Below are 23198 nucleotides of genomic sequence, written 5' to 3'. Positions count from 1 at the left end.
CCGGGAGCGGCTCCCGGAGCTTCCTCGGGGCCGGCCGCGGTGCGCGCCGCCGCCGCCAGCAGCGAGGCCCGGGACGGCGCCGAGGCCCCGGAGGAACCCGGCCGGGAGGCTCCCAGCGCCGGGGCTGTGCCGGTGGCAGCGGCCGCCCGGCGGGGAGCAGCCCGCGGGGAGCAGCCGGCGGCACGGGGGGGTCGGTGGGCTCCCGGCGGGTCACCTCCTTAGGGGCCGGCGGGGCCACAGCGAGGGGCGCGGGGCCGTCGTCCCCCCGGTGTCACGGCTGGGAGCCGGCCCTGGTGGAAGCCCCGCGGGGAGCGCGGCTCCGTCCCCCCGCCCGCGTCCTGGTACGGCTGGGGCCCAGCCCCGGGCTGATCCCGCTGCAGCCGGGGGATTACGGCTGGCGGGGGATTAAGGGATTGCTCCGAGCTGCGCTGCTGCAGCCTCCTGCAAAGCGGCTTGTGCTGGGGGGGGGGGCGCTGCCCGTGGTGGCCGGGCTGCGGGGGGCGGCTGGCCGGTGACCCTGCGTGCTGGGGGCTCCCCCGGCTGCCCAGCCCCGTCCTCCCGCAGGTGCCTCGGCTTGGGCTTGGCGGGGCGCTTCGGAGGCCGCACGGAGGCAGAGTGTGGCGGGGACGCTGCTGGTGAAACCCAGGGCCCGTCCCTGGTGGGGAGCCACGGGGAGCCCCTGAGCCCAGCAGGGCCGCGGGGCCTGGGCCCAAGGCAGGGGGACGGCGTGGGGACCAGAGCCACGGGGCTGGGGGCGTCGGGGCTCCGGAGGTGGAAACGTCGTGGGAAGGGTGATCAGGCCAGGTGTTCGGGAGCAGAGCGCACCGAGCCACGTTGCTGACACTCAGTAATCGCACGTCGGGGTGCATGTGGGGCCCGTGCTCCCCTGGGCCATTGTTTCAGCCCCCCGATGCTTGGGGCACGCAGCACGGTGCCGCCGAGCTCCCAGGGTTGTGCAGGGGGCTGGGGCGATGCAGGGCGGGCTCTGTCCAGGCCCTGTTTTGGGGCAGGCACAGGCTGGGGGCATTCCTAGCGCCCAGGCAGGCTGTGAGGAAGGAGCCGTGTGCCCGGCTCACGCAGCCTGGAACCAGTGCCTGGCCCTGCCCCAAACCAGCTGGAGCGCCCGTGGCTGCTGTGACCGTGGGGCTTTCCCCAGCTGCTGCCCCCGTGCCCAGCTCAGTCCCTCCGGCTCCTCGCGTCCTTTTGCTTCCTCGCGTTGTGGCAGCGGCTGCTTCGCCCCCCAGGGAAGGGGAAGCAGTACAGGCTGGTCATAAAAGCAGCGAACGCCTCGCTGCCCCAGGAGCAGGCGTCCTCCCTTCCACCCATCCGCAGCCACGTGCCGCTCCTGGGCCCTGGGGTCCCGGTGCCTGGGCTCTGTGTCCTCCCGGTGTCCTCGCCGTGTCCCGCTGCCCGTCCCATCCTGCTCGGGTTTCTCCTGGCTCAGCGCGTCCCAGAGCTCACCGGCGCCTGGCAGCCAGCAGCCGGGTGGCTGCAGGGCACTGCCCTGTGCCCTGACAGGCTCTGGGGTTCGTTACTCACGGCCGTGCCCCCCGCCGGGGAATCGCTTCTGCTCGGAGGGAAGGAGCTGCCTGTCCATGTCGGGTCTGCTCGGCGCCCGTGGGGCCGATGCGTTGGGGTGCAGCGGGGCCGTGGCCCGGCAGGTCCCCCCCCAGCTGTGCCAAGGCCCAGAGGTGGTCGTGGGGGGCAGGGCCCCGGATCCCGCTGCAGCAGCACCCCGGCAGCAGGGAACCGGCTCCAGCACCGCTGGGGAGCACCGGCACCACGCTGCCCTGTCCGCATCGCCCGGGGGCTGCTGGAGCACGGTGCGGGGTGGCTCAGCTCCTCGGGGCTGTGCCGGGAGCAGGCAGCTCGCAGCACCCCGCGGCCCGGCAGCACCCCGCTCCCCACGCCTCGCTCCAGCCTGTTGTCTCTTTATGCACCTTCCTTTTATGCAGGGGAGGTTGCTACGCAACCAGCGGCTCTCGATGCTTAAAGCTCTAATACGGAGGGATAAAACCGCTCTAAAAATACCCCGCCGTCAGCCGCCGGGGGGGGCCGGGGGCTGGCAGGGGGCAGGCAGCCCGGGGCCGGGGGCTGCTGCCGGGAACTTGCCGAGCTGCATGTCCTCCAGGAGGCTTTGAGCCGCCGGCCGGTGCCCGGGCGCCCCAGCGGGCTGGTGTGCAGGCAGGGAGCGGGGATTGGCTGCGGCTGGCGCGTGGGCTCCTGCCGCTGGAGCCTCCCGCTGCCAGAGCCGCCTTCCCCTGCTCCAGCCAGAGCGGGGACGCCTCGGGCTGCCGGGGTACCCCGGCCGCAGGGAGCTGCCGCCGCGCCGCACGGTGCCCGCAGGGAGCTGGCAGCGCCCCGCGCGGGGTCTGCGCGGCATGGGGACGGTCAGCGAGCTCTGCGCCTCCAGCTTCCAGGCCTTCCTGTGCCCCTCGGTGGCCGCTAAGGCAGGTAGGTGCCCCGTGACCTCTGCTCCCTGTGGCGTCCCCATCCCCGGGGCCGACGTGGTGCCCGTGGCTCCGGCTCCATATGGCTCGTGCCATCGGCGGCACAGAGAGTCCCGGCCGTCTCGCCGCCCCCGTGCGCTGCCGGGCTCAGGCCCCCGCAAGCACGGATCCGGCTGGAAAGCTGGGTGCTGGAGGTGACCACGGTGCTGGTGCGGGTACAGCCGGGGAGCCTGCGGCAGCAGCCAGTGGGTGCCCGCAGCACGGCGTGGCTGAGCCCTGCCCCAGCCCCTCGCCCTCCAGCCCCGCCGGGGGCGATGCCCTTGCTGCAGTGCCCCTTGAGAGCAGGAGTGAGCGTGCGTGGCCGCCTGCTCCAAAGGAAACCTGCCCAGGGCCGCTCAGCGCCCGCTGCGTCGGGGCTGCCACCGCAGGCTGTCAGCGCCTGTGAGCTGCTGCTGCTCTCCCTGGGCTCCTGCTCGCGGGCTGAGAGCAGCTCCCGGCAGCCCTGCGGCAGCGCTGCCTGGGCTGAGGCCGAGCACGGTGAAAGGTGCCGGCATGGAGGGCGCGCGAGGTGCAGGGCAGGGCGCACGGCACCGGCACACGATGCAGGGCTGCAGGATGGCCCGGCCAGGCGCTGCGGGACGTGGACGTGGCGAGAGTGGACACGGACAAGCTGCTGCTCCTGGGCCACGTCGTGTGCCCGGTGGTGCTCCAGCCCTGCGGCTGGGCCAGGGGCCCCCGAGCCTGGAAGTGGCGGGGAGCGAGGCAGCGGCTGCCTGGGGGTGCAGGAGCTGGGTGGTGGGGGCAGCGCTGCTCCCAGGGGGCTGGAGGGCCCTGGCCAGCTCTCGGCGCTGGACCCGGCTGCCTGGGAGGGTCTGTTTGGAGCCACCCGAGCCCTTCTCCTGACGCACCTCGGCTGTCTGTGGGGAAGGACGGGGCTGACGCAACCCAGGATGTGCAGAGAACACGGTGAAAACAGGATGTGGTGCGCCGAGGCGGGGGCAGGAAGTTTCTTGGGGCCCCGCAGCCCCCCCCCAGCAGTGGGGTGCAGCGGGAGCCCCCCAGCAGAGCCACAGCCGAGCCCGCTGGTGACACCCTGCTGCACCGGGGCCGGCCCCACGGCAGCCCCTTCCCGCGGCACCCCCCGGGCTGTCCCTGCGGTCTGCCCGAGACGCGGGGCCGCCAGCACGGCCCGACAGACGTGGCATGGGTGAGAGCCGTGCCCCTCGGCCAGCAGCAGGGCAGGGTGGCAGCGCAGACGGGGCTGGAAGGCCCACGGGAGCCTGTTTTAGGCCCTTCCTTCCCCAGGCTTTCCGGGGAGATCTCCGTAGCCGGCGTTCCGGGTGCTGTTTTTCCATCTCACGCTGTGGAGCAGGATTTAGCTGAGTCAAGGTGGCTGAGGCTCACGCGGCCTCTCCAGGCAGCTGACAGCGGGACAGCGACGTGCCGGGGGCTCTGCTGCTGCGGGTGCAGCCCTGCGGGCCCCCAGGCCCTGCCTCGGCACCGTCCCGTGCAGAGCAGCGCAGTCTGGGCTGGGATCTGCCCCGAGCGGGGGGCGAGAGAGAGACGGCGGTGGCATCCTGGGGGACCGACACCGCTCCTGGGGCTGTCTGCTGCTGGTTCTGCCCCGGTCCTGCGCCGGTCCCTCTGCGTGGGGTCCCCAGCGTGACCACAGCGAGCTCGAGAGGTGCCAAGGCGTGCGTGTCCGGGCAGCCCCCGAGGAGGGAAGGGCCGGGCTGGCTCCCGGTGCCTGCGGGCAGCAGCGACCCGAGGGGCAGCAGAGCCGTGCGCGGCCCCGGGCCGCCCGCGGCAGGAGCAGGGCGGTGGCGGCGATGCCAGGGTGATGCCCGGCACGGCCCCGAGCTCATTGGCGCAGCGTGGCCCTGACTCACCCTGGGCGGGCAGGAGCCTGCGCCCCTGAGAGCAGCACCTCCGCCGCGCTGCGCCGGCACCGCCGACCCGAGGCGTCCCGCCAGGATGGTCCTGAGCGCGCGGGGCAGCGGTGAGCACGGCGCGGGGGGGGCTGGCGGCAGCCCCACGTCTCACCCGGTCCTGCTCCACCGGCCGCAGGGTGGGGAGGAGGTGGGAGGGGGCCCACGGGGACCCGGTGGTGGTGGTGGTGGGACTGCGCCCTGCTCTGGGCACGGTGGGAGCAGTGGGCGTGCTGCTGCTGCTCGTGGACGCTGTGCTCGGAGCCCGAACCGAGCCTGGCGGGCCCCTGGCTGCCGGGTGACTGGGGGCTGAGGCAGCAGAGGGTGGGGGGACGGCGTGCAGCGCCCGTTTTGTGCCGGAGGTGAGGCTCAGGAGCCCCTCGGGACCCCTCTGGCTCTGCTGGCGCTGCGGGGACGGGGTGTGGGGAAGGGTTAACGCCCTCTTCCTTCCCCGGAGAAGCCGAAGCCCTGCCCGGGGTTTCTCTTCCTCCTGCTGCTGCTGCTGACACGGCTGGCCCAGGGTCACGAGTGCTTGTCCCCGGGTGGGGGGGGGCTGGGGCTTGGCGGCAGAGCCCCCTGCCCACACAGCTCCTGGCAGCCCGGGGGCGGAGGGGGGCAGGGAGGCAGCACAGCTCCAGCCACGGCCCCCTCGCGCCTGCCGCGTGCCAGCACGTCCCTGCCACTGCTGCAGCCTCCCTCCCACCCACCACCCGCTGCAGGCTCGGGGGGGGAGGAGGGGGGGGGGGGGGCGCAGTCTGGCACCGAAATTCTCTTCCCACGCGGCCGCGCAGGGGCTCGGGGCTCTGCGGGTGGCTCCGAGCGCAGCGAGGCTCGGCCCGTCCCGGCAAGCTGCGTCTTGTCGGTGCCAGCCGCAGCCGCGCGGCAGAGGCTGGGCTCCGGCGGGACCGGCTCCGCGCCCTGGCGCAGTTTGGGGCTGCGCAGGAGGGTTTGGGCGTGCAGCGGGGCTGCGCCTGCGGTGTTTTAGACGTGGATAACTTCAAACCCGGCGCTGGGGACCACCAGGGCCTGGGTCACGCTTCCTCGCGTCCGGGGCCGAAAATACCGGGAAGCGTCCTCGAGTGCGGAGGGGTCGTGTCGCAAGCTGCGGCTGGTGCTGACCTCTGCAGCGGGGGATTTCTGTGAAGGAGGAAGCTCGGCAGAAAACACGAGCGGAGTGAGGAAAGTGCTGAGCTCACAGATTCGCTTTGCGTGAGCGCGGCCGCCCCAGAGGCACCCGTGAGCCCCAGCGGGGAGGGAAGCGGCTCGGGGGTGACGCACGGCTGCGGACAGCACCCTAGGGTGCGGGGACAGGGACGGGAAGGGGGCCCTGCAGCGGACCCCTGGAGAGCGCTGGGGTGAGCCAAGGCCTGGCGGTGACACGGGGACAGAGCAAACCGGGCAGCGGTGGCCTGGAGACTGCGGCGGCACCCGGGGCCTCGCTGGAACGCCGCAGCTGGGGGAAGGAGGGCGCGAGGCGCTCGGTGGCACGCCGGGGCCCTCCCTGCAGCCTTGGCACAGGGTGTGAGCGAGCCGCTGGGGCGTGCTGGCAGGGTGGGGGGCCGGCGGGGGCTGCCGAAGGAGCAGGGTGACCTTGGGGACGGGAGCAACCGAAGCGGGAGGTCACGCGCTGCAGAGCACCAGGAATGTCACCCGCGGGCTGCGGCATGAGAAAAGGGACGGGAGCGTGCGGCCAGCCGTGGGGGCTCCTGGGGGGGGACAGCAAGGCATCGGTGTCACCACGTGCAGGCTGCGCGTGTTGGGGTGCGCTGCCTCCGGCCCCCAGCTCAGGGGGGGAACTCAGCACGGAGGAGGCAGCGAGGGCCAGCTGGGAGCTGATTTTCTCTGGGGCTTGCCCGGTGCGGCTGAGCAGCGTGGCCAGGCGGCTCCGGGTCCCTGCAGGGCTGGGACCGAGACCGACCATGGGTGGGCTGCAGGGAGGAGCACGGGGCTGGGAGCCGCGGGCAGCACCGCGGGGCTCCCTCCGGGCTGTGCGGTGCCACGGCCCCGGTGAGCGCGGGGGCCGGAGCTCGCTGCCGGCTGAATCAGCAGGACTCGGCTGGGCCAGGCCCCCCCCGCTGCAGCCGCTGGCCGGCCTGGGGAGCGTGGTGCCCGCATTCCTCGCGTGCCGTCAGGGGCACTCGGCCACTGCGCGGGGCCAGGGACGCTGCCCAACGGATCCTCCCGGCCCCCGGCAGGCAGCGGCTGGAGCCCGGCACGGGGACGCTTCCCACAGTCTGTGCGCACTGACCTGTCCCTGTCCCTGTCCCCTCGCAGTGCCCAGCGACCTGACCCCAGAGGAGTGCCAGGAGCTGGAGAACATCCGCCGCCGCAAGCAGGAGCTGCTGGCTGACATTCAGGTGCGGTGCTCGGGGCTGCCGCGCGTGCTTCCCCATCCCCGCCTGTCCCGGACAAGGTGGCCTCTTGTGCAGGCTTGTCCCTGTGTCCTGAGTCCCCTGCCCCACTCCTGGATTGTGCCCCCGTCCCCTTCCTCGCCAGCCCTGCTCCTTGTGGCCTGTGCAGGCTCTCCGGGAATTTCTGGGGCAGAAAATTGGAGCTGCTGGAAGCGTAGGGCAGGGAGAGCCGGGCACACGCGACGAGCAGCTGCTGCAGGGAGCCCGTTATCTGCCACCCCGAGAGCGGGCCCTGGGAGGGGCCCTGGGAGGGGACAGGAGCCGTGCGGGGGGCGCGGGGCGATCCCGCAGGGCAGAGGCAGCCCCAGCCCTTCCTTGTGCTCTGCAGAGCCCCGGGCTGCGCGCTCGCCTGCGCCTTTCCCTGCGGCCCGGAGCGTCGATGTGTCTGTGCCGTCCCCTCCCTGGCACAGGCAGGGGCCGTGTTCCTGGGCCATGTTCCTGGGCCATGCACCCCCCTGGCCAGTGGCTGCGAGGTCAGTGCTCATCTGGGACACTCGTCAGTCACGTCTGCGATTAGGGCAGCAGAGGCTAATTACTGCCATATGCTGAGCACGATCTAACGGGATTAGGGGGTAATTGCGTTAACCTCTGAGTCTCTTCCTTCCTGCGTGCACAGAGATGCAGCGAGGGAATTAGCAGGGCGCAGCCAGCTGCCCCTCTGCCAAGTGCCCTGCGAGCTGCTTCAGCCCCGGGGCAGCATGTGGGGGGCAAGGAGGGGTCCCAGGGCCAGCACCTGCCTCCGCGAGCCCCGTTCCGTGGGGACACCCTGCCTGCTCCCGGGGCACCTGGGGTCTGGGAGGCCGGGAGGCAGCTCGCTCAGCGCGCTCTCTCTCCCCTCAGCGGCTGAAAGATGAGATAGCAGAAGTGACGAATGAGATCGAGAACCTCGGGTCCACGGAGGAGAGGTGAGTCCTGTGCTGTCACGGAGCTGGCTGAGCCCCTTCCCCGCAGCATGGCCAGCCCTGAGCGTGGCTCACCCGCTCAGCCTGGGAGCTGCTGGGCGGCGCGGCCCCGTCCCGTGGGTGCTGGTGCAGGTGGCTTTCCCAGACACTCCTAATGCCGCAGAGCAGCGGCAGGATTCCAGCCTGAATTGTTCCCCCGAAGGTCTGTTTTTCCAAGCCTCATCCCTCTGTCTAGCCACTGTCAGCCTTTGTTGTTCTGGGCCGCTGCAGGCGGTGCCGGTGTGGGATTAGGGGTCCCAGCAGCCGGCGGGAGCTGGCTCGCGACGCCGTTCCCAATCCCCCTCACACCGGCCCCGCTGGGGCATGAAGGCTGCTGCCCTCTGCCCCGCCAGGCTCGCTGCAGCCTCTCCCCGTGCAGAGGGGACCCGTTGGGATGCTCTGCGTGGGGTGACCCCACGAACAGGCCGTGGCAGCTCCTCCCAGCAGACCAGGGCCAGCCCCAGGCCACTCAGCTGAGGCGGAGGCAGAGCCGTATGCCGCGTTCCCCCCGTGCGGGCTGTGCCCAGTTTGAGGCTGGGGGCCTGGCCTGGTCCACAGAGCTCGGCTCCCGTTCACGTCCCTGCGGGCCAAGGGGCTGGGCAGGGGAAGCCAGGTCCGTGCTCAGTGCTCAGAGCCGTGTTGTTTTGCAGGAAGAACATGCAGAGGAACAAGCAGGTGGCAATGGGCAGGAAGAAGTTCAACATGGATCCCAAGAAGGTACTGGGGTCTGGTACCGGGCTCTGGAGAGCAAGGGCAGCGCTGGAGCTCTGCCACCCCGTGGGCCAGGTGCCTGAGCCGGGCAGAGCCAGGACCAGGGGCTGGGGAGGCACGGGGCGCGTTGGCAGGGCCAGCAGCACGCCCCAGAGCCGCGCCTCTCGCACCGCTGCAGGGCATCCAGTTCCTGATCGAAAACGACTTGCTGAAGAACACATGCGAGGACATCGCTCAGTTCCTTTATAAGGGAGAGGGCCTCAACAAGACCGCCATCGGGGACTACCTGGGCGAGAGGTGCGCGGGGCTTGGGGCAGCGCGGGGCCCTGCGGGTGCCCTGCGCCCACCACGTGGGGCGGGACGCGGCAGCCCCTGGGAGCCCTGCTGGCTGAGCGCAGCGCGGTCACGGCGTGCCAGGGCCCCTGGCAGGATGTGGTGTCTGGGCCTGCTGCAGCTCCAGTCGCTTGTGCCAGCACCTCGCTGAGCACCAGGGCCGGCAGCTGGGTGGTTGGAGCCGTGGCTGGCACCGGGAAGAGGCCGGTGTGTGCAAAGCAGGCGGGCCACGAGCAGGGCAGAGCCACAGGGCTCCTGCCCAGAGATGAGTGGAGTCTGGAGCAGAGCAGGGAGACGCGGGGCCGCTCGGCAGTCACAGGACTGGCTGGTCATGCATCCCTCGTGCTTCGGCTTTGTTTCCGCAGGGATGAGTTCAACATCCAAGTTCTGCACGCCTTCGTGGAGCTGCACGAGTTCACCGACCTCAACCTCGTGCAGGCGCTGCGGTGAGCAGAGGGCTGAGCTGGGCTGGGGCCGGGAGCGGAGCCGTGCAGACGGGGGGGCTCGTGGGGGCTCGCAGGGGCTGCAGCGACGTGAGCGTGGCCGGAGGGTGGTGGAGCCCCAAAAGCAGCGCAGCACCTCGCTCTGCAGGCAGTTCCTGTGGAGCTTTCGGCTGCCGGGGGAGGCGCAGAAGATCGACCGGATGATGGAGGCCTTTGCCCAGCGGTACTGCCAGTGCAACCCCGGCGTCTTCCAGTCCACAGGTGAGCAGCTGCCTGGCCCCACTCCCCCGCCGCCCTGCCTTGGGGCTGATTGTCTCCTCTGTCCCTGTAGACACCTGCTACGTGCTCTCCTTTGCTATCATCATGCTGAACACCAGCCTGCACAACCCCAACGTCAAGGACAAACCCACGGCGGAGCGCTTCATCGCCATGAACCGTGGCATCAACGACGGGGGGGACCTGCCCGAGGAGCTGCTGCGGGTGAGGGCCGGGACGCGGGGCTCAGGGCCGGGGTGCGCAGCTGGCCTGTCGCGAGGCTCGGGGGGGGAGCAGAGGTGACCCCGCGTGTCGTTGTGCCAGAATCTCTACGAGAGCATCAAGAACGAACCCTTCAAAATCCCTGAGGACGATGGCAATGACCTCACCCATACCTTCTTCAACCCTGACCGGGAGGGCTGGCTCCTGAAGCTCGGTGAGTGCTGGCAGCCGGGTGGGTGCAGCTCGGGGAGGGCACGCTCTCCCCCAGGGATGGGGCTGGACAGGGGCGTGATGCTCCCGGGTCGCCTGCGCCTTGCCCGCGGGACGGGCTCCATGGAGCACGGCCCTGGAGAGGGGCGAGAGGCTGCAGGCCAGCAGGGAGTGCTCCCCCCTCCAGCTCTCCGTCTTCCCTGGACTGGTCAGCAGGCCCTGTGGTGCAGCTGGGGGGGGCTTCCTGGGGGGCTCTGCCTCTCGGCCGAGCAAGCCCTGGGGTGGAGAGCTGGTACCAGGGCCTGGTGTCGGAGCACAGAGCTGGTGAGGCTCTTCTCGGCACCGAGGCACAGCAGGGTCCTGCCGGAGCAGGCCCCAGGGAGCGAACGGCGAGCTGCCCCAGGCTGCGTGTCCCCCTCCATGCCACAGGCCGGTCCCTGCCTCACCTTCCCACGGCATTATCACCTCCGCATCCCGGCTCCACATGCAGGCAGCGTGCATGGCATCCCCGCTGCACAGCCCAGCTCTCGCAGACCACGAGCCTGCCCCACGCCCTGGCTCCTGTGGCTTCTCATCTCAGCACCTCCTAGGGATCTCTGCCCGGGTCGAGCAAGGAGAGGGACCGGGGGTGCTGCCAGGAGCAGGGGCTGGAGGCGGCGCTTCCCCGGGCTCCTGCCGGGGCTGGGGCTCTGTCCTCTCACCAGGGGGTGTTTTCGCCTTACCACCACCCCTCGTGATGGGAATGGGGCTTTATCCCTCCCCAGGCCCTGCCCAGCGCGGAGCCCTGCCCCGTGCCACCCCAGGTGGCAGACAAGGTGTCATCCATGCCCCAGCTCGGGGGTGGGGGGCCCTGCAGAGCCCCAGGCCCCTGCCCCTTCTGTCCACGAGCAGGCCCCAGCCCCTCCGAGCCCAGGAAGGGGGTGGTGAGGCTGTGGGTGGGTTGAGAGCCCCTGGGGAGGCCATGGGGCAGGGGCTGGCCCCCCCCCATCCCACACAGCCACAGAGAGCCAGGGAACTCACTGGCCCGGCCCCTTGGGGCTTCCCTGCTGCAGCCCTGCCCCGCTGCCATGCGTGGCCCTGCGTGGGGTGAGGGGGGTTCTTCGGGGTTTCCTCTTTTTTTTTTTTTTTCCTTTTTTTTTTAATTTTCTTTTTTCCATCATTTGTATGTTTCCATGATTTTGGCTCTTCCTTTCCTTGCCCCCAACTCCAGGAGGTACGTACCCCTCTCCCCTGCTCTGCTCATGCCTCTGGGGCTTCGTTTCCTTTTCGTTTTTAATTGCTGGCGATTAGTCTCATTGCTGCTGCTGCTAACCACTGCGCTGCCCGGGGGACCCTGCCTGCTGCTGAGGGGACAGCCCCGTACCTGCCGCCACCACCGTGGCAGGGTGACGGGCTGCCGGTCCCCGCCGATGCTGAACGCTCCCCGAGGCCTGCCGGGCCCTTCCCCTGCCCCGGCCCCGCGGGGCAAACGCCACAACCCGGGGACAGACGGGGCCACGGCCGCTCCTCGGCCGGGTGCTGGCAGGGCCGCCTGCCCCTGGCATTTCCCTGTGCCTGCGGGCGGCTCGGCCCCGCCGCAGCGGGTCTCCGGCACCGCAAAGGATGGGGCCGGGTTTGGGGTGTGTGTGGGGCATCCAGGAAGGGCCCGGCCTGGGACAGCGAGCACCTGGAGCTGGCTGGGTGCAGGGAGCAGGTAGGAGCCTGTGCGGGGTGCCCCGTGCCGTGCTTGCGGCTGTCCCAGGGCTGGGCACGGCACGGCTGTGGCTCGGCCGCCTGCAGCCCCGAGGTGCTGGGAGTGCCGAATCCCGGGGGCTGCGCTGCCTCTCGGTGCCATACGGTTCCTCCTCCGGAGCTGCCGGTGACGTGGGCACCCGGCCTGGCACGTGGGCTCCTCCACCCACAGCCCCGGTGAGGATGCAGCCTGGAGGAGGGCCTGGGGGAGCTGGAGCTCCTTGGGCTGCGGAGGGCTGGGGGCTGGAGGGCATCGAGCCCAGGGGTTTGGGGGGTGGGCTTGGCTGGAGGAGGGCAGGGGCCCGATCCTTCTGGGAAACCCTGGTCTCAGCCTCGCTTAGGGCAGGGAACGGGGTGCGGAACCTTTCCCAGCAAGGGGCACTGGCTGTGGCCAGGTTAAGGGGTGGGAGGTGAGGTGGCACGGAGGGACAGCGAGGCAGGGGTCTCCTGCAGAGGCGGACGGGGTGGAGGAGACGAGCCCATTGTGTGCACACTGCTGCTTTGCGCCTGTGCCCATCCTGAGCAGCATGGCCTGGGTGCCCAGCCCGTGGCGCTGAGCAAGCAGCCGGCGCCGCTGTGCCGGCCGGAGCGTGGTGGAGGGAGAGCCGGGCTCCCAGGGGGCAGGGCCAGGCCCAGCTGGAGCAGTCCCGAGCTCAGGGAAGCAGCTTCTCCCTTTGCAGCGGTGGCTGTAGAGCTCCCTGCAGCCCAGCCTCCGTAAGCTGCAGCGCTGGGCTCCTGCTTTGCCCAGCGTTCGGCTGCGCTGGCCGGGACGGCAGCAGGACCGTGGCTGCCACAAACGGGGGGAGCCCCCACGTCCCCCCCAGAGCCGCCCGCTGCAGCCGGCACCTGGCGTGAGTCGGCGTTCTCCCCGCCTGGCCCTGCCCTCCCGCCACCCTCCGCCTCCATCCTCATCCGTCTGCTTTCCGCTCTTGCTCGTGCGCTGCCCGGCGTGGTGTGTGCTGCCTGCTGCTGCTGCGCCCCGGCGCCGCGGGGCTGCCTGGCTCTGCTTGTGCCCCGGCGCCCGCTGCTTGCCTGTGTGTGTCCGCGCGGGCCGAGCCTCGCCGTGCCGCCCGCCCGCGCCCAACCCGGCTCTCTCTGCTCCCAGGAGGCAGGGTGAAGACGTGGAAGCGGCGCTGGTTCATCCTGACCGACAACTGCCTTTACTACTTCGAGTACACAACGGTCAGTGGCCTTCGCACGGGGGTGCTGAGCTGGGGCCAGGGAGGGCGCTGCATCTAGCGGGCTGCCTGGCGGTGAGCCTGCAGGGCTCCTGGGGGGCCGGGGGACAGGGGGACAGGCAGCGCTGGGTGTCTGTGTGCGGAGGTGTCGGCAGCACCCAGCCCTTCCTCCTGGGGCACATGGAGGGGTCGGAGGTGTCCAGCCTGCAACTGGCTCTCTGCTTGGCTCCACCAGGATAAAGAGCCCCGTGGCATCATTCCCCTGGAGAACCTGAGCATCCGCGAGGTGGAGGACTCCAAGAAGCCCGTGAGTGCCCAGCAGGGGCCCCTGGGGCTGGGAGGAGCGGGCAGGGAGGCGCAGGAGGGCCCCACGGGGCTGCTGCCTCTGCCCATCACCACCACGGGCAGCGTCTGGGGCTGGTGGCAGGGGACACCGGGGGGGCGGTCACGGTGTCCCTGCCCTGCTGCAGGGGGGTGCCGGGGAGCACCCGCAGCCCCGCTGCTCTGCCTCGTCCCTCCTGCCTTGGGGTGCCCGGGGGTCCCCGCTGCCCTGGGGGCTGTCTCTGAGGGGTCTCTTCCATCCCAGAACTGCTTCGAGCTCTACATCCCTGACAACAAGGACCAGGTGATCAAGGCCTGCAAGACGGAGGCAGACGGGCGGGTGGTGGAGGGGAACCACACCGTGTACCGCATCTCGGCCCCCACGCCCGAGGAGAAGGAGGAGTGGATCAAGTGCATCAAGTGAGCGCTCCGGGGGGGCACAGTGCTGGGCAGGGACGTGGTGGGGACTGTCCCCTGCACTTGGGGTGGGGGCAGCACTTCATGGGAAACCCCGCAAGGGAGGGGGGCAACGGGCTGAGACCCTTCGGGGCAGGACGGCTGCGTGGCTAACCCCTGCCCTGTTCCCCCTGCCAGGGCAGCGATCAGCCGGGACCCTTTCTATGAGATGCTGGCCGCCAGGAAGAAGAAGGTGTCCTCCACAAAGAGACACTAGCAGCCCCCGCTGGCCCTGCGAGACCGGCGTGCCCCTGTCAGCGCGAGCATCTCCCCTTCCCGGAGGGCTGCAGCCCGGCCCGCGGTGCCAGGACCTAGCTTCAGCTTCGCAGTTTCTTTACCGTGGGGGGAGGGAAGGGGCAAGGGCGTTTCGGTGGCTCTGGCCCCCGTGCCACCGTCTCACCTCCAGACAGTGCTGGATCGAGGTGGGACACCCCTGTGCGCGGGGAGTCCCCGCTCCTTGCTCCCAGGTCAGCCGTGGGGTGGTAAATGCTGCCTGCGAGCACGGGCTGGGCAGCAGGGCCTTCAGGCATCCTTCCTGCTCTGGGTTCCCCCCGATGGCAACTTCCAGCCCGGGGCACTGAGCCTGCAGCTGAACAGGAGGGAGGGGAGCCTGGCTCGGGGGAGGGACCTGGGGGGACCCCGTGTTGGGGACGTGCTTCTGGGTCCCCCCAGCACTGGGATCTCCTGAAGCACTTGGGGTGTCCCATCGTGGGGGTGAACAGCTGGCGGTTTTGGGGTGCTGCAGGCACTGGGGTGAGGGGTGGCAGCCCCAGGGCGGTGGGCACACGGCAGGACTCACGGCCCTCGTTGTAGCGGGCCTGGGTCTGTGCTGAGCTTCCCCACGCTCCTGCCTTGGAGCCCCCCAGCCGTGCCCCGCGGGCACAGGGAGGTTGTCACTGTCACAGTGCAGCAGTGCCACGGGCCTGTCCCTGCCCAGCCTTAGGGTGCCGGAGCTGGGGTGGATGCCGTGGTGCGGCTGGCAGCGCCTCCAGCACCTCCTTGCAGCCACGAGCCCCATGCCAGGGGTGGCTCCCGAGCAGGGGGGGACGTGCCCAGAGTCCGCGCCAAGCACGGTGCCATCGGGGCTGTGCCCCCTGCGCCTCTGCCTCGCGAGCACCGTGTCCTGTCCTGCTCCCCCACGCACGGGGTCTGGAGAGAGCCCGGATCAGTATTAGTCTATTTATCAGAGGTGTAAATATTCCTGTATAGTTTTCTCCTTTTAGATTATTTTGTATGTTGGGGTCGTTCTGTGCAGAGGCCTCTCCGGAGGGTGGGGTGTGGCAGGATTTTTTATTCTAACCTTTTTTTTTTTTTTTTTTTTGCCACGGCCTTGTAAACTAGTGCTGAGGATCTGCAGCAAATAAACACCGAATTGCGCTCAGTCTCGGCTCCTGTGCTCTGTGTGCAGGTCTGGGGCAGGCACGCTCCCCGGCCCTGCTGCCCCCAGCCCTCGCCCCACCTTTGCCACCAGGCTCGCGCTTCTCCCAACCCCAAAATTTTGGTGCCCAGCCCCGTGGCGATGTCGTGTGGCTTCTGGGGAGAGCCTGGCAGCGAGGGGCTGCTGGCAGCCCCCGGCAAGGAGGGCTTGGTGGAGGGTGGGGGGCAGGCGGGGGCCTGGGGGGGGGGCGAGGGGTTTGGAGGAGGTGCTGTGGGCAGCAAGGTGCTGGTTTGAGCCCCTGCATGTTCCCATCCAAGGCTGTGGCTTCTCATTTGATGGGGTGCTGGGGCGCTCTTGCAGGGTGCTGGGGGGGAGCCCTGGGGTTCCGAGGCGGTTGGGGCCGGTGCTGGCGTCGGTTGGGGCCGGTGCTGGGGCCGGTTGGGCTCTGGAAGGTGGTCGGAGGCTGCTGAGGGGCTGAGGGTGTGACGGGGTAGGGAGCAATAGGGCTGGGGCTGGGGGGCGGGCTCGGGGACAGCAGGGGCTGGGGTAGGGCAGGCTGGGGGACAGCAGGGGCTGGGGTAGGGCAGGCTGGGGGGGCTGCGGAGCCAGGGGGCAGTGGGGCCAGGCAGGGATGGGGAGGTTGGGGGGGGTCAATGGAGGTGGGGGGGGCAGTGGGGCTGGACAGGGCTGGGTCTGGCAGCTCCCTGCAGGGCTGCAGCGTGCAGCAAGAGAAGGCTGAGGGCAGGCAGGGGAGCGGGGCTCGGTGCAGCCCCCCTAAGCCGGGCTCTGCCCGCCCCCCCCCAGCAGGTGCTGGGGCTCCGCAGCCGAGCCCGGTGCCCGCGGGATGGCGGCGGCCCCGGATGAGCGGCTCGGCTTCCTGGAGAGCTTCGTCACGCTGCTGCTGCGGCTCCGTCCGGACAAGTGGAGCAAGTTTGAGGGCAGCGAGGAGGCCAAGGCCGTGCTCGACGAGTTCTTCAGGCAGCCGGACATGCTGGAGCTGCTGCTGTCGCTGAACCCAGCCGGGCAGCTCCAGCCGTCCACCTGCTTCCTGCCCACCCTCAAGGGCAAGGGCATCTACTTCGTGAAGAGGAAGAAGGAGAACATCACCCGGGAGAACTGCCAGGCTGCGCTGCTGGTGGGAGACATCAGCCCCTGGCCGGTGGAGCAGCTCATCATCGTGGTGGAGGAGGTGGGTTGTCCCCACGGGCCAGGGCTGCCCAGGCTCCCTTGCCATGGGGCTGCTGTAGCCAGCGTTTGAGGGGGGCTCGAAAAGCAGCTGAAGGACATGAGCTGACAAATTTTCCCCAGTGCTCACCCTGGCCTTGCCACCCACGGGGCCGCCTGAGCCTTGCTGGTGCCGGTCACAGGGCTGGTGTTCCCCCGGCACAGCCGGATCGCTTCCCCTGTGCATAATTCCCCCTCCACCACGCCGCATCGCTAGGGAATGTCAGCAGATTTCTCTCAGACTTGCTGTGAACAGTCCTGCTTAGAGGACGGCCCACCAGGGGCACTGGGAGCCGCAGGACTCCTCTTCCCACATGTCGGTGCCTTTTGGTCATGCACCATCCCGTTCCCCCCACGTGCACTCGCTGAGCGGAGCCTGGAAGCACCGGTCCCAGGGCCAGGCTCATGAGGAACGCAGCAGCTGCTGCTCCCAAGGCTGCTGGGGCTGGCGGCTCGAAGGGACACGGCACAAGCGGCTGCTGGCACAGAGCCGGCGTGCCCAGCCCTGGTCGTGTCCTCCAGGTCTTGTCCTCTCTGCTCCTGAGCAAGGAGAATGTGTCGGGCTGGCCCGGGGTGGTGGTGGAGGACGTAGTGCGACAAGCCCGCAGGCTGAAGAACGAGATGTTCGTGATGGGTGGGAAGATGCAGGGGAAGCCGCTGCTGCCGCTGCCGGAGCACCTGGACGGCCGGGACGGCTCCAGCACCGTCCTGGACTGGTGGGTGCCGCCAGCACGTGTCCCTCTGGGAGCTGCTGCAGGCAGCAGCAGGAGCCGGGACGCTGGCTCCTTCCCTGCACAGCCTGCGGCCACGCATCAGCTCTGCTCCCGGGTCCCGGCACCAGCCTTGGGCTGCCTGTGCTGAACTGCACCAAAGGCTGACCTCGGTTCAGGTTAACGGGAGAAATCTGGTGGGTTTTACACCAGGTCCCTGGGTGCAGCACAGCACCTCTGAGCAGCCCGTGCCGGGTGGAGGTGGCTGTGAAGGGGCACGTGGGGCTCCCCGGGGTGGTTTGGGGCTCCCCGGCTGGATCAGGGTGGGTCGTGGTGCTGCTCCGTAACCCGGCTGCCTTCCAGCCTGGCGGGGCCGGTGGACGGTTCTGTGCTGCACTCCATCGAGACCATCGTCATCGACTGGTCCCACCAGATCAGGGACATCCTGAGCAAGGACTCGGCGCAGCTGCTGCTGGAGGGGCTGCACCCCTTGCCCAGGACAGAGTTCGAGTTCTGGCACACCAGGACGCGCAACCTGCAGTGCATCAATGAGCAGGTAATGCCTCGCCCGGGGGCGGCCGGCGCCGTGGCCCCGCAGCTGAGCCCACCCCGGTGCCTCTCCCGCAGCTGCTCTCACCCCGGGTGAGCGCCCTGGCCGAGATCCTGGAGAAGGCCGACAGCTGCTACTGGCCCGCGCTGCAGGCCATGTTCCGGGACGTCAGCGCGGGTAGGGCTCCGGGCACTGTGCGGGCTCCTGCCGCTTGCCTCGCCAGCGAGGTTTCCCGGCCGCCCACACCGTTTCTCACCTGCGCCAGGTTTGCAGGAAGCCAACAACATCAGCCTCTACCTGCAGCCGCTGCAGGTCCTGCTGGAAGAGATGGAGCAAGCGGAGTACGTCCAGGTGAGGTACACGTGGTGAAATTACCGGGCGCTGCCTGCCTTCTCCCTGCAGGCAGAGCCCCGGAGGCTGTGCGCGGGTGCGGGCATGGACGCAGCCCGGTTCTGCCAGCCCGCCGCCAGCGCGGTGCCTCCAGCGCTGGGACCGTGGGCCCGTGCTAACGGGGACTCTGCTCCGGCAGCTTCAGTCCTACATCGACAGGGTGCTGTACACCGTCTGCCTCACCTGGGTGCACTCGGAGCACTACAACACGCCCTCCCGGGTCATCGTCATTCTGCAGGAGATCTGCAACCTCCTCATTGAGATGGTACTGCCGGGGCTGCGCTGAAGGAGGTGGCGTGGGTCAGGGGGGGAAACCCGGCCAGGGCAGCGGGAGGCCCCCATAACACCCCCACCAGGCCTGGGGGAGGCTTGGGGCAGGCGGGGGCTGCAGGGAGCTGGGGGGGGGGGGCAAGGGGCACGAGGGGCTCCCCTCTGCCCACAGCAGCTTTTGTCTTTTCTAGACCCGTAACTTCCTGAGCCCTGAGGAAGTGATGAAGGGGCTGCAAGGAGAACTCGAAGAGACCTTAGGAGGGATCAGACTGAGCATTTCCACCATCGAGAAGTTCTTCCAGTCCTACAGCAGCTGCTGCTCTGACCTGCTGCCCACCTTGTTCACAGTAGGTGCTGGGCTGGGTGCGGGTCTACCTGTGCCGGCTCCGCTGTGCCGACAGCCCCGTCCACCCCCAGGAGAAGGAGCCCCGGCTCTGGGAGTTCCCCCGCTCCCTCGTCTTCAGGAGAATGGACTCCTTCCTGCACAGGCTGAAGACCCTCGAGGTGACAGCGCAGACAGGGCAGGGTGCTGGGGGCACCAGGGCAGCGCAGGGGCAAACACTGCCCTGGTGTGAGGAGCGGTGGGAGCCCAGCAGCTCTGCTCTGCCAGAGGCACCTGGCACCACGGCAGTGCCCCCGGCTGGGCTGCAGGTCCCGGGGAGGATGGATGCTCTTGGGAACGTTGGCTCATGTGGCACAGCCCGGCCCTGGTGCCACAGCTTGGGCACCGGCAGTGCCAGGGAACGGGGAGCCAGGGCTGGGCCCCCAGCTGAGCCAGACGTGGAGACTGTTTCTGCTCACCAGGAGCTGTACGAGATATCCATCGAGTTCCTGAAGCTGGAGAAAGCAGAGCTGGGTGGAGTGAGAGGAAACATCCTCGGGAGCCAGGTGTTTCAGATCTACGAAGAGGTCTCTGAACTCGTGAAGGGATTTGCCGACTGCAAGTATGATCCCTTAGATCCTGCAGAAGAGGTGAGTGAATGCGTAGCAAACGTATGCGTTTGCTAAATGAAAATAAAATCTCTCTACGGAACATGCTGGAAGACCGGCATGCAAAATTGTCACCACGGCAACCCACATGCTTGCTTTGGGGACAATCGTGGGTTCTCTTGGCTGATCAGGTTAAGCAAATCCTTTTGCAGGGGCTGGGGAATGAAGGCTGGAGGCTGCGCCTGCCTGAGCGTTGTGCTCTTTTTGACAGCAATTGGACAAGGATTTTGCAGAGTTCCAGAGCAAGATCCGGGACTTGGACAGGCGGCTGGCCACCATCCTTTGCCAAGGGTTTGACGACTGCAACAGCCTGGCCTCTGCAGTGAAGGTACCTGCGCTGCGCGGCCAGCTTGGTGGGAGAGACGCGCCACCGGGCCCGGGGGGGTTAGCTCCATAAGAATGAGCTGGAATAGGTGAATTGGGCAGGGATTAAACCCACAAGCGACGGGCAAAAGCTGGGGGAGAGGCTGAGTGCCCCAGCACGAGCTCCTGCTCTGAGCAGCATTTCAGGGACGGCATCAGGTTAAAACAAGGGAACGAAGCCGGGGTCCCGGGGAGGGGCAGCCTGGGGCTGTGGGCACTGGCGTCTGCGGAAAAACGGCCCGTGGAGTAGTTTTCTGTCAGAAGCAAAAACCATTGACATAAAACCCAAATGTTTTTAATTCATAAAGGTTAATGGTTCAGTTGTTAAATTCCAAACAATTTGTTCAATGGAGATGCTGTGGGTGATGTTTTCTTCCATTTAAAAAGAAAAATCCACATTGTGGAGTTTCTCAGTGATGCTGTGTTCACCTCCACATTAGAAGTTCCCCTGCACAAAATGGCTTCTGGGAGAAAACGAGAAATTCACCAATTCCCTGAAACTGACAAATTTCCCTGGGATTCCCCCTGGAGTTTAGATCCTTGCACCCCATCGCCCGCGCAGGCGGCACCGGCCGGCCCAGAAGCGAGCGCATTTCTTCCCTTTCCAGCTGGTGCACATGTTCTCCTCCCTGCTGGACCGGCCCCTGATAAAGGCCGAGGTTTCCCCCTACTACTCGTCCCTGCTGGCCGCGTTCAGCGCCGAGCTGGACGCCGTGAAGGTGCTGTACGACGCCCAGACCGCCCTGGCGCGGGCCGGCGGCGGAGCCCTCCCCGCGCACACCAACATGCCGCCGGTGGCCGGGCAGCTCCAGTGGGCCCTGGAGCTGCAGCAGAGGCTGGAGGGGCCGCACAGGGAGCTCCTCGCCATCAACCACCCGTGCGTGAGGCTCCGCACCGCCACCCACGGGCTCTGCGCGGGGCCGGGCGGGATGCGGCCCGGTGCCCCTCCCGCGGCCTGCTGCGGCAGCTGGTGCTTGGCGGTGCCCCCACAGCGCCATGGGCAGTGCCGAGGCCGAGCTGGTGTCCAAGAAGTACGAGGAGATGGTGGCGCTGCTGCAGGGCTACCGGGAGGCGACCTACGAGAAGTGGATGAGCGGGGTGGAGGAGGGCTGCCGGTTCAACCTGGAGCAGCCCCTGATCCTCAGGGACCCCTCCTGCTCCCTCATCAGCGTGAACTTCAGCAGGGAGGTGGGTGCTGGTGCCCGCAGCCCCTGCCCACGGAGCCCTCTGCTCTGTGCCGTGGGAAAGCCGGCATCAGCTTGCCCAAAAGTACACCCGGCTTTCTCGCAGGGCTGTTGAGAAACATTCTGGGTTCTCCTAACGGGCGCTGTCTCCACCGCGGTGTCTTGCAGCTCGCCGCCGTCCTGCGGGAGGTGAAGTACCTGAACTTCCAGAAGCAGAAGGATATTCCAGGCAGTGCCGAGAGCCTCTTTGCTCAAAATAAGACTTTCCAAAAGTTCGTGGATAATCTGGATCTCATCACTGGCTGGTACAATAAGGCAAGTTGCAATGTGGGAGGCAACCTGCCGTGGTTTTGCTGCTGTCCCATGCCCCGGCAGCGCCTCGCAGCGTAGGGGTCTCCAATGAGACGGGTCCTGAGAGCCCGGTGTGGTCGGGGAACCCCAGCACGGCACCGGCGTGTCAGGGTGGCTGATCCCAGGCACCGGCTCCTGCCAGCCCCACGTGGGTGGCCGGGGACCCCCAGCCTGACCTGAGGAGCGCGTCCCGAAGGGCAGAGCGGGTTCTCGCCTGCCCGCAGCTCCGTCCTGCAGCTGCCTCTGCTCCCCAGGTGAAGCTGACACTGCTGCCGGTGGAGATCCCGCTGGTGGCAAGGGAGCTGGAGGACATCGACGGCCGTCTGGGCACTGCAGAGCAAACCCTGTTTTGGCACCACGAAGGTACAAAGCCCCCCAGGGCAGGATCCTGCCGGCGCATCTGGGGGTCCCTGCAGACGGGAGCCATGCACCCCAGGGGGACAGCACCATCCTGCCTCCCACCAGATCCCAGCAGGGCCTTTCACCACCTGAAACGCAGGTTCCCAGCCCCCAGGCATGGGCAGGTGGGGGGCAGGCAGAGTGTCCCCACTGCAGTAAAATGCCCCCGTAGGCTTGCTGACCAGGCGGTGTCAGCATCATCCCCACCCTGCCAGCTGCGTTCTCCTCCCAGGTGTCATGGAATACATTCAGGAGATGAGAGAGACCTTGTATGCCTTAGACAGCAGAATCCAGAGAGCAAAGTTAAACGTGGAAAACATCAGCCAGCTTATGGAGGTAGCATGATTTTGCTGGTTGCTTTACAAACGCCTTTCCTGGTGAGCTTCTAAGTCGCCCCATCTTCTTTCCCTTGCAGGAGTGCTCAGCCACTCCCTTGTTTGAGAGGAAAGACAACAAGGAGACGGCACTCCTGGACCTGGACGGGAGGGCAAACATTGTGAGCAGGCGCTACGCTGCCATTCGGGCAGCAGGCGACAGGATCCAGGCTGTGGTGAAGGTGAGGCACATCCTGCTTCGAGCAGAATGGTTTCCCGGAGCGCTGCGTACCCTGACGCCGGCGTCTTCCCACGTTTTGGAACTGAGAGTTGGGCTCCAGTTTGGGTGCAACCCTCCGGTCTCTGCTGAGAGAGACCGTGAAATACTGCACGCAGGAATTCGCTGCCTCCTCAAGGAAAGGCCTTCGGCCACAGCGTCTGGTGTTGTATAGCTGAGAGAAGGACCTGAAGAGCAGCCACGCAGGACAAAGCTGCCAGCGGTCCTCAGAGAGGGCTCACTTCCAGGGTGCTGGGAACTGGTGCATTTGCTGGGAATTTATTGACAAACATTGGGTTGGTTTTCCTTGGCTTGCAGGAAAATGCAGAGCTGTTTAAGGCCGATACATCATCGCAGATATGGCAGGACTACATGGAATATATAAACAGAATAGTATTGGATGGATTCTACAGACTTGTTCACAAATCCCTAGAGCTGCTGCTCACCAACATGGTCCCTGATGTACGTCCAGGTTTGCCCTGCTGCTCCGCGCCCGTGCTGTGCATGTGCTGGGGATGCACCCCGCGTGCCTTTCCTTTCCGTGGGTGTTCTGTTCGGCCGTAAACGCGCCCACCCCGGGGCTCCCTGGGCAGCAGACATGGAGGTGCCCATGACCCCACTTCGTCCATGCCACGGGGGGAACCATGGGGCTAGGGGTGGGATGGGAATGGGGACAGTGACCACGCAGGGTGCTGACCTCTTTCAGGAAAATGTGGCCCCGTTGTTCGAGGTGCACATGGATCTGTGTGATAGCAAAGTGGGGTACCGTCCGTCCCTGGAGATGTTAGATGACAACAGCTTCTTGGAGTTGGTGGAAAACCTTCTCAGCGACATCTACGGGTCCACAGAGTGCATGCCTCCCCTGCTGGAGGGGAAACTGAGCTACAAGGTGGGTCCCTGGCAGGTGAGCAAGGATGCTGCGGTCCCCCCCGGCCGTTCCCCAGGAGCTGTGCCCGTCCCTGCAGACCGAGCTGGAGGAGCAGGGGGAGCTCAGCAGGATGCGGGAGGAGGTGGTGTCGCTGGTGGTCAGCGCCATGAAGGAAGGCGAGGAGTACAGTGCCAGCTTTGAAGAGCACGCCCAGCTGTGGCTGGAGGACCCCGAGGAGTTCCTGCAGCGCTTCCTCACCTCTCGCCGTGCCCCCAGCCCTGGGGAGCCAGAGGAGCCCCCTCCCCACGGGCCCCCACCCCTGCAGCTCTTCAAGCAGGAG

General features: G+C 67.9%; 3 protein-coding genes and 1 long non-coding RNA gene across 4 annotated transcripts in view; 2 read left to right on the top strand and 2 right to left on the bottom strand.

The window, feature by feature from the left end:
* ENGASE (endo-beta-N-acetylglucosaminidase) overlaps positions 1–1597 on the bottom strand; it is a 30845-nt gene extending 29248 nt beyond the window's left edge. Inside the window, exon 1 of the mRNA XM_035312587.1 lies at positions 1540–1597. Within this exon, the coding sequence (XP_035168478.1) occupies positions 1540–1597 (58 nt within the window). The remainder of the gene's footprint in view (positions 1–1539) is intronic.
* A 5060-nt stretch (positions 1598–6657) lies between these two features.
* Positions 6658–14323, top strand: CYTH1 (cytohesin 1). The gene is made up of 12 exons (XM_035312594.1): positions 6658–6735; positions 7630–7694; positions 8381–8447; positions 8620–8738; positions 9140–9220; positions 9366–9478; positions 9549–9697; positions 9797–9908; positions 12741–12817; positions 13049–13120; positions 13400–13554; positions 13729–14323. The coding sequence occupies exons 3-12, from the start codon at positions 8388–8390 to the stop codon at positions 13805–13807; spliced, it is 1017 nt and encodes a 338-aa protein (XP_035168485.1). The 5' UTR covers positions 6658–6735; positions 7630–7694; positions 8381–8387; the 3' UTR covers positions 13808–14323.
* Positions 8404–8818, bottom strand: LOC118158040. The gene is made up of 3 exons (XR_004746772.1): positions 8804–8818; positions 8588–8767; positions 8404–8520 (listed from the first exon to the last, which is right to left on the bottom strand). It is a non-coding gene; the product is annotated as an uncharacterized LOC118158040 (long non-coding RNA).
* A 1489-nt stretch (positions 14324–15812) lies between the features above and the next one.
* Positions 15813–23198, top strand: part of DNAH17 (dynein axonemal heavy chain 17) — a 35758-nt gene continuing 28372 nt past the window's right edge. The window contains 19 exon segments of the mRNA XM_035312585.1: positions 15813–16157; positions 16715–16908; positions 17266–17458; positions 17530–17629; positions 17718–17803; positions 17982–18107; positions 18304–18459; positions 18530–18616; positions 18917–19084; positions 19314–19430; positions 20074–20342; positions 20458–20653; positions 20818–20964; positions 21255–21363; positions 21632–21735; positions 21815–21955; positions 22309–22452; positions 22697–22879; positions 22956–23198. Coding sequence (XP_035168476.1) covers positions 15813–16157; positions 16715–16908; positions 17266–17458; positions 17530–17629; positions 17718–17803; positions 17982–18107; positions 18304–18459; positions 18530–18616; positions 18917–19084; positions 19314–19430; positions 20074–20342; positions 20458–20653; positions 20818–20964; positions 21255–21363; positions 21632–21735; positions 21815–21955; positions 22309–22452; positions 22697–22879; positions 22956–23198 — 3108 coding nt within the window.

This window comes from Oxyura jamaicensis, assembly GCF_011077185.1.
Source record: "Oxyura jamaicensis isolate SHBP4307 breed ruddy duck chromosome 18 unlocalized genomic scaffold, BPBGC_Ojam_1.0 oxy18_random_OJ166, whole genome shotgun sequence".
Taxonomy (NCBI): Eukaryota; Metazoa; Chordata; class Aves; order Anseriformes; family Anatidae; genus Oxyura; species Oxyura jamaicensis.
The sequence above is the reverse complement of the archived record's forward strand: the minus strand, read 5'-3'. Positions and strand labels throughout refer to the sequence as shown.

Excerpts from the sequence above, each read along its gene's own strand:
- CYTH1 (XM_035312594.1), top strand. The coding sequence starts at position 8,388 with ATGCAGAGGAACAAGCAGGTGGCAATGGGCAGGAAGAAGTTCAACATG. Across the intron at positions 8,739-9,139 it reads GGGGACTACCTGGGCGAGAG|GGATGAGTTCAACATCCAAG; the intron begins GTGCGCGGGGCT and ends TTGTTTCCGCAG. Across the intron at positions 13,555-13,728 it reads GAGTGGATCAAGTGCATCAA|GGCAGCGATCAGCCGGGACC; the intron begins GTGAGCGCTCCG and ends TCCCCCTGCCAG.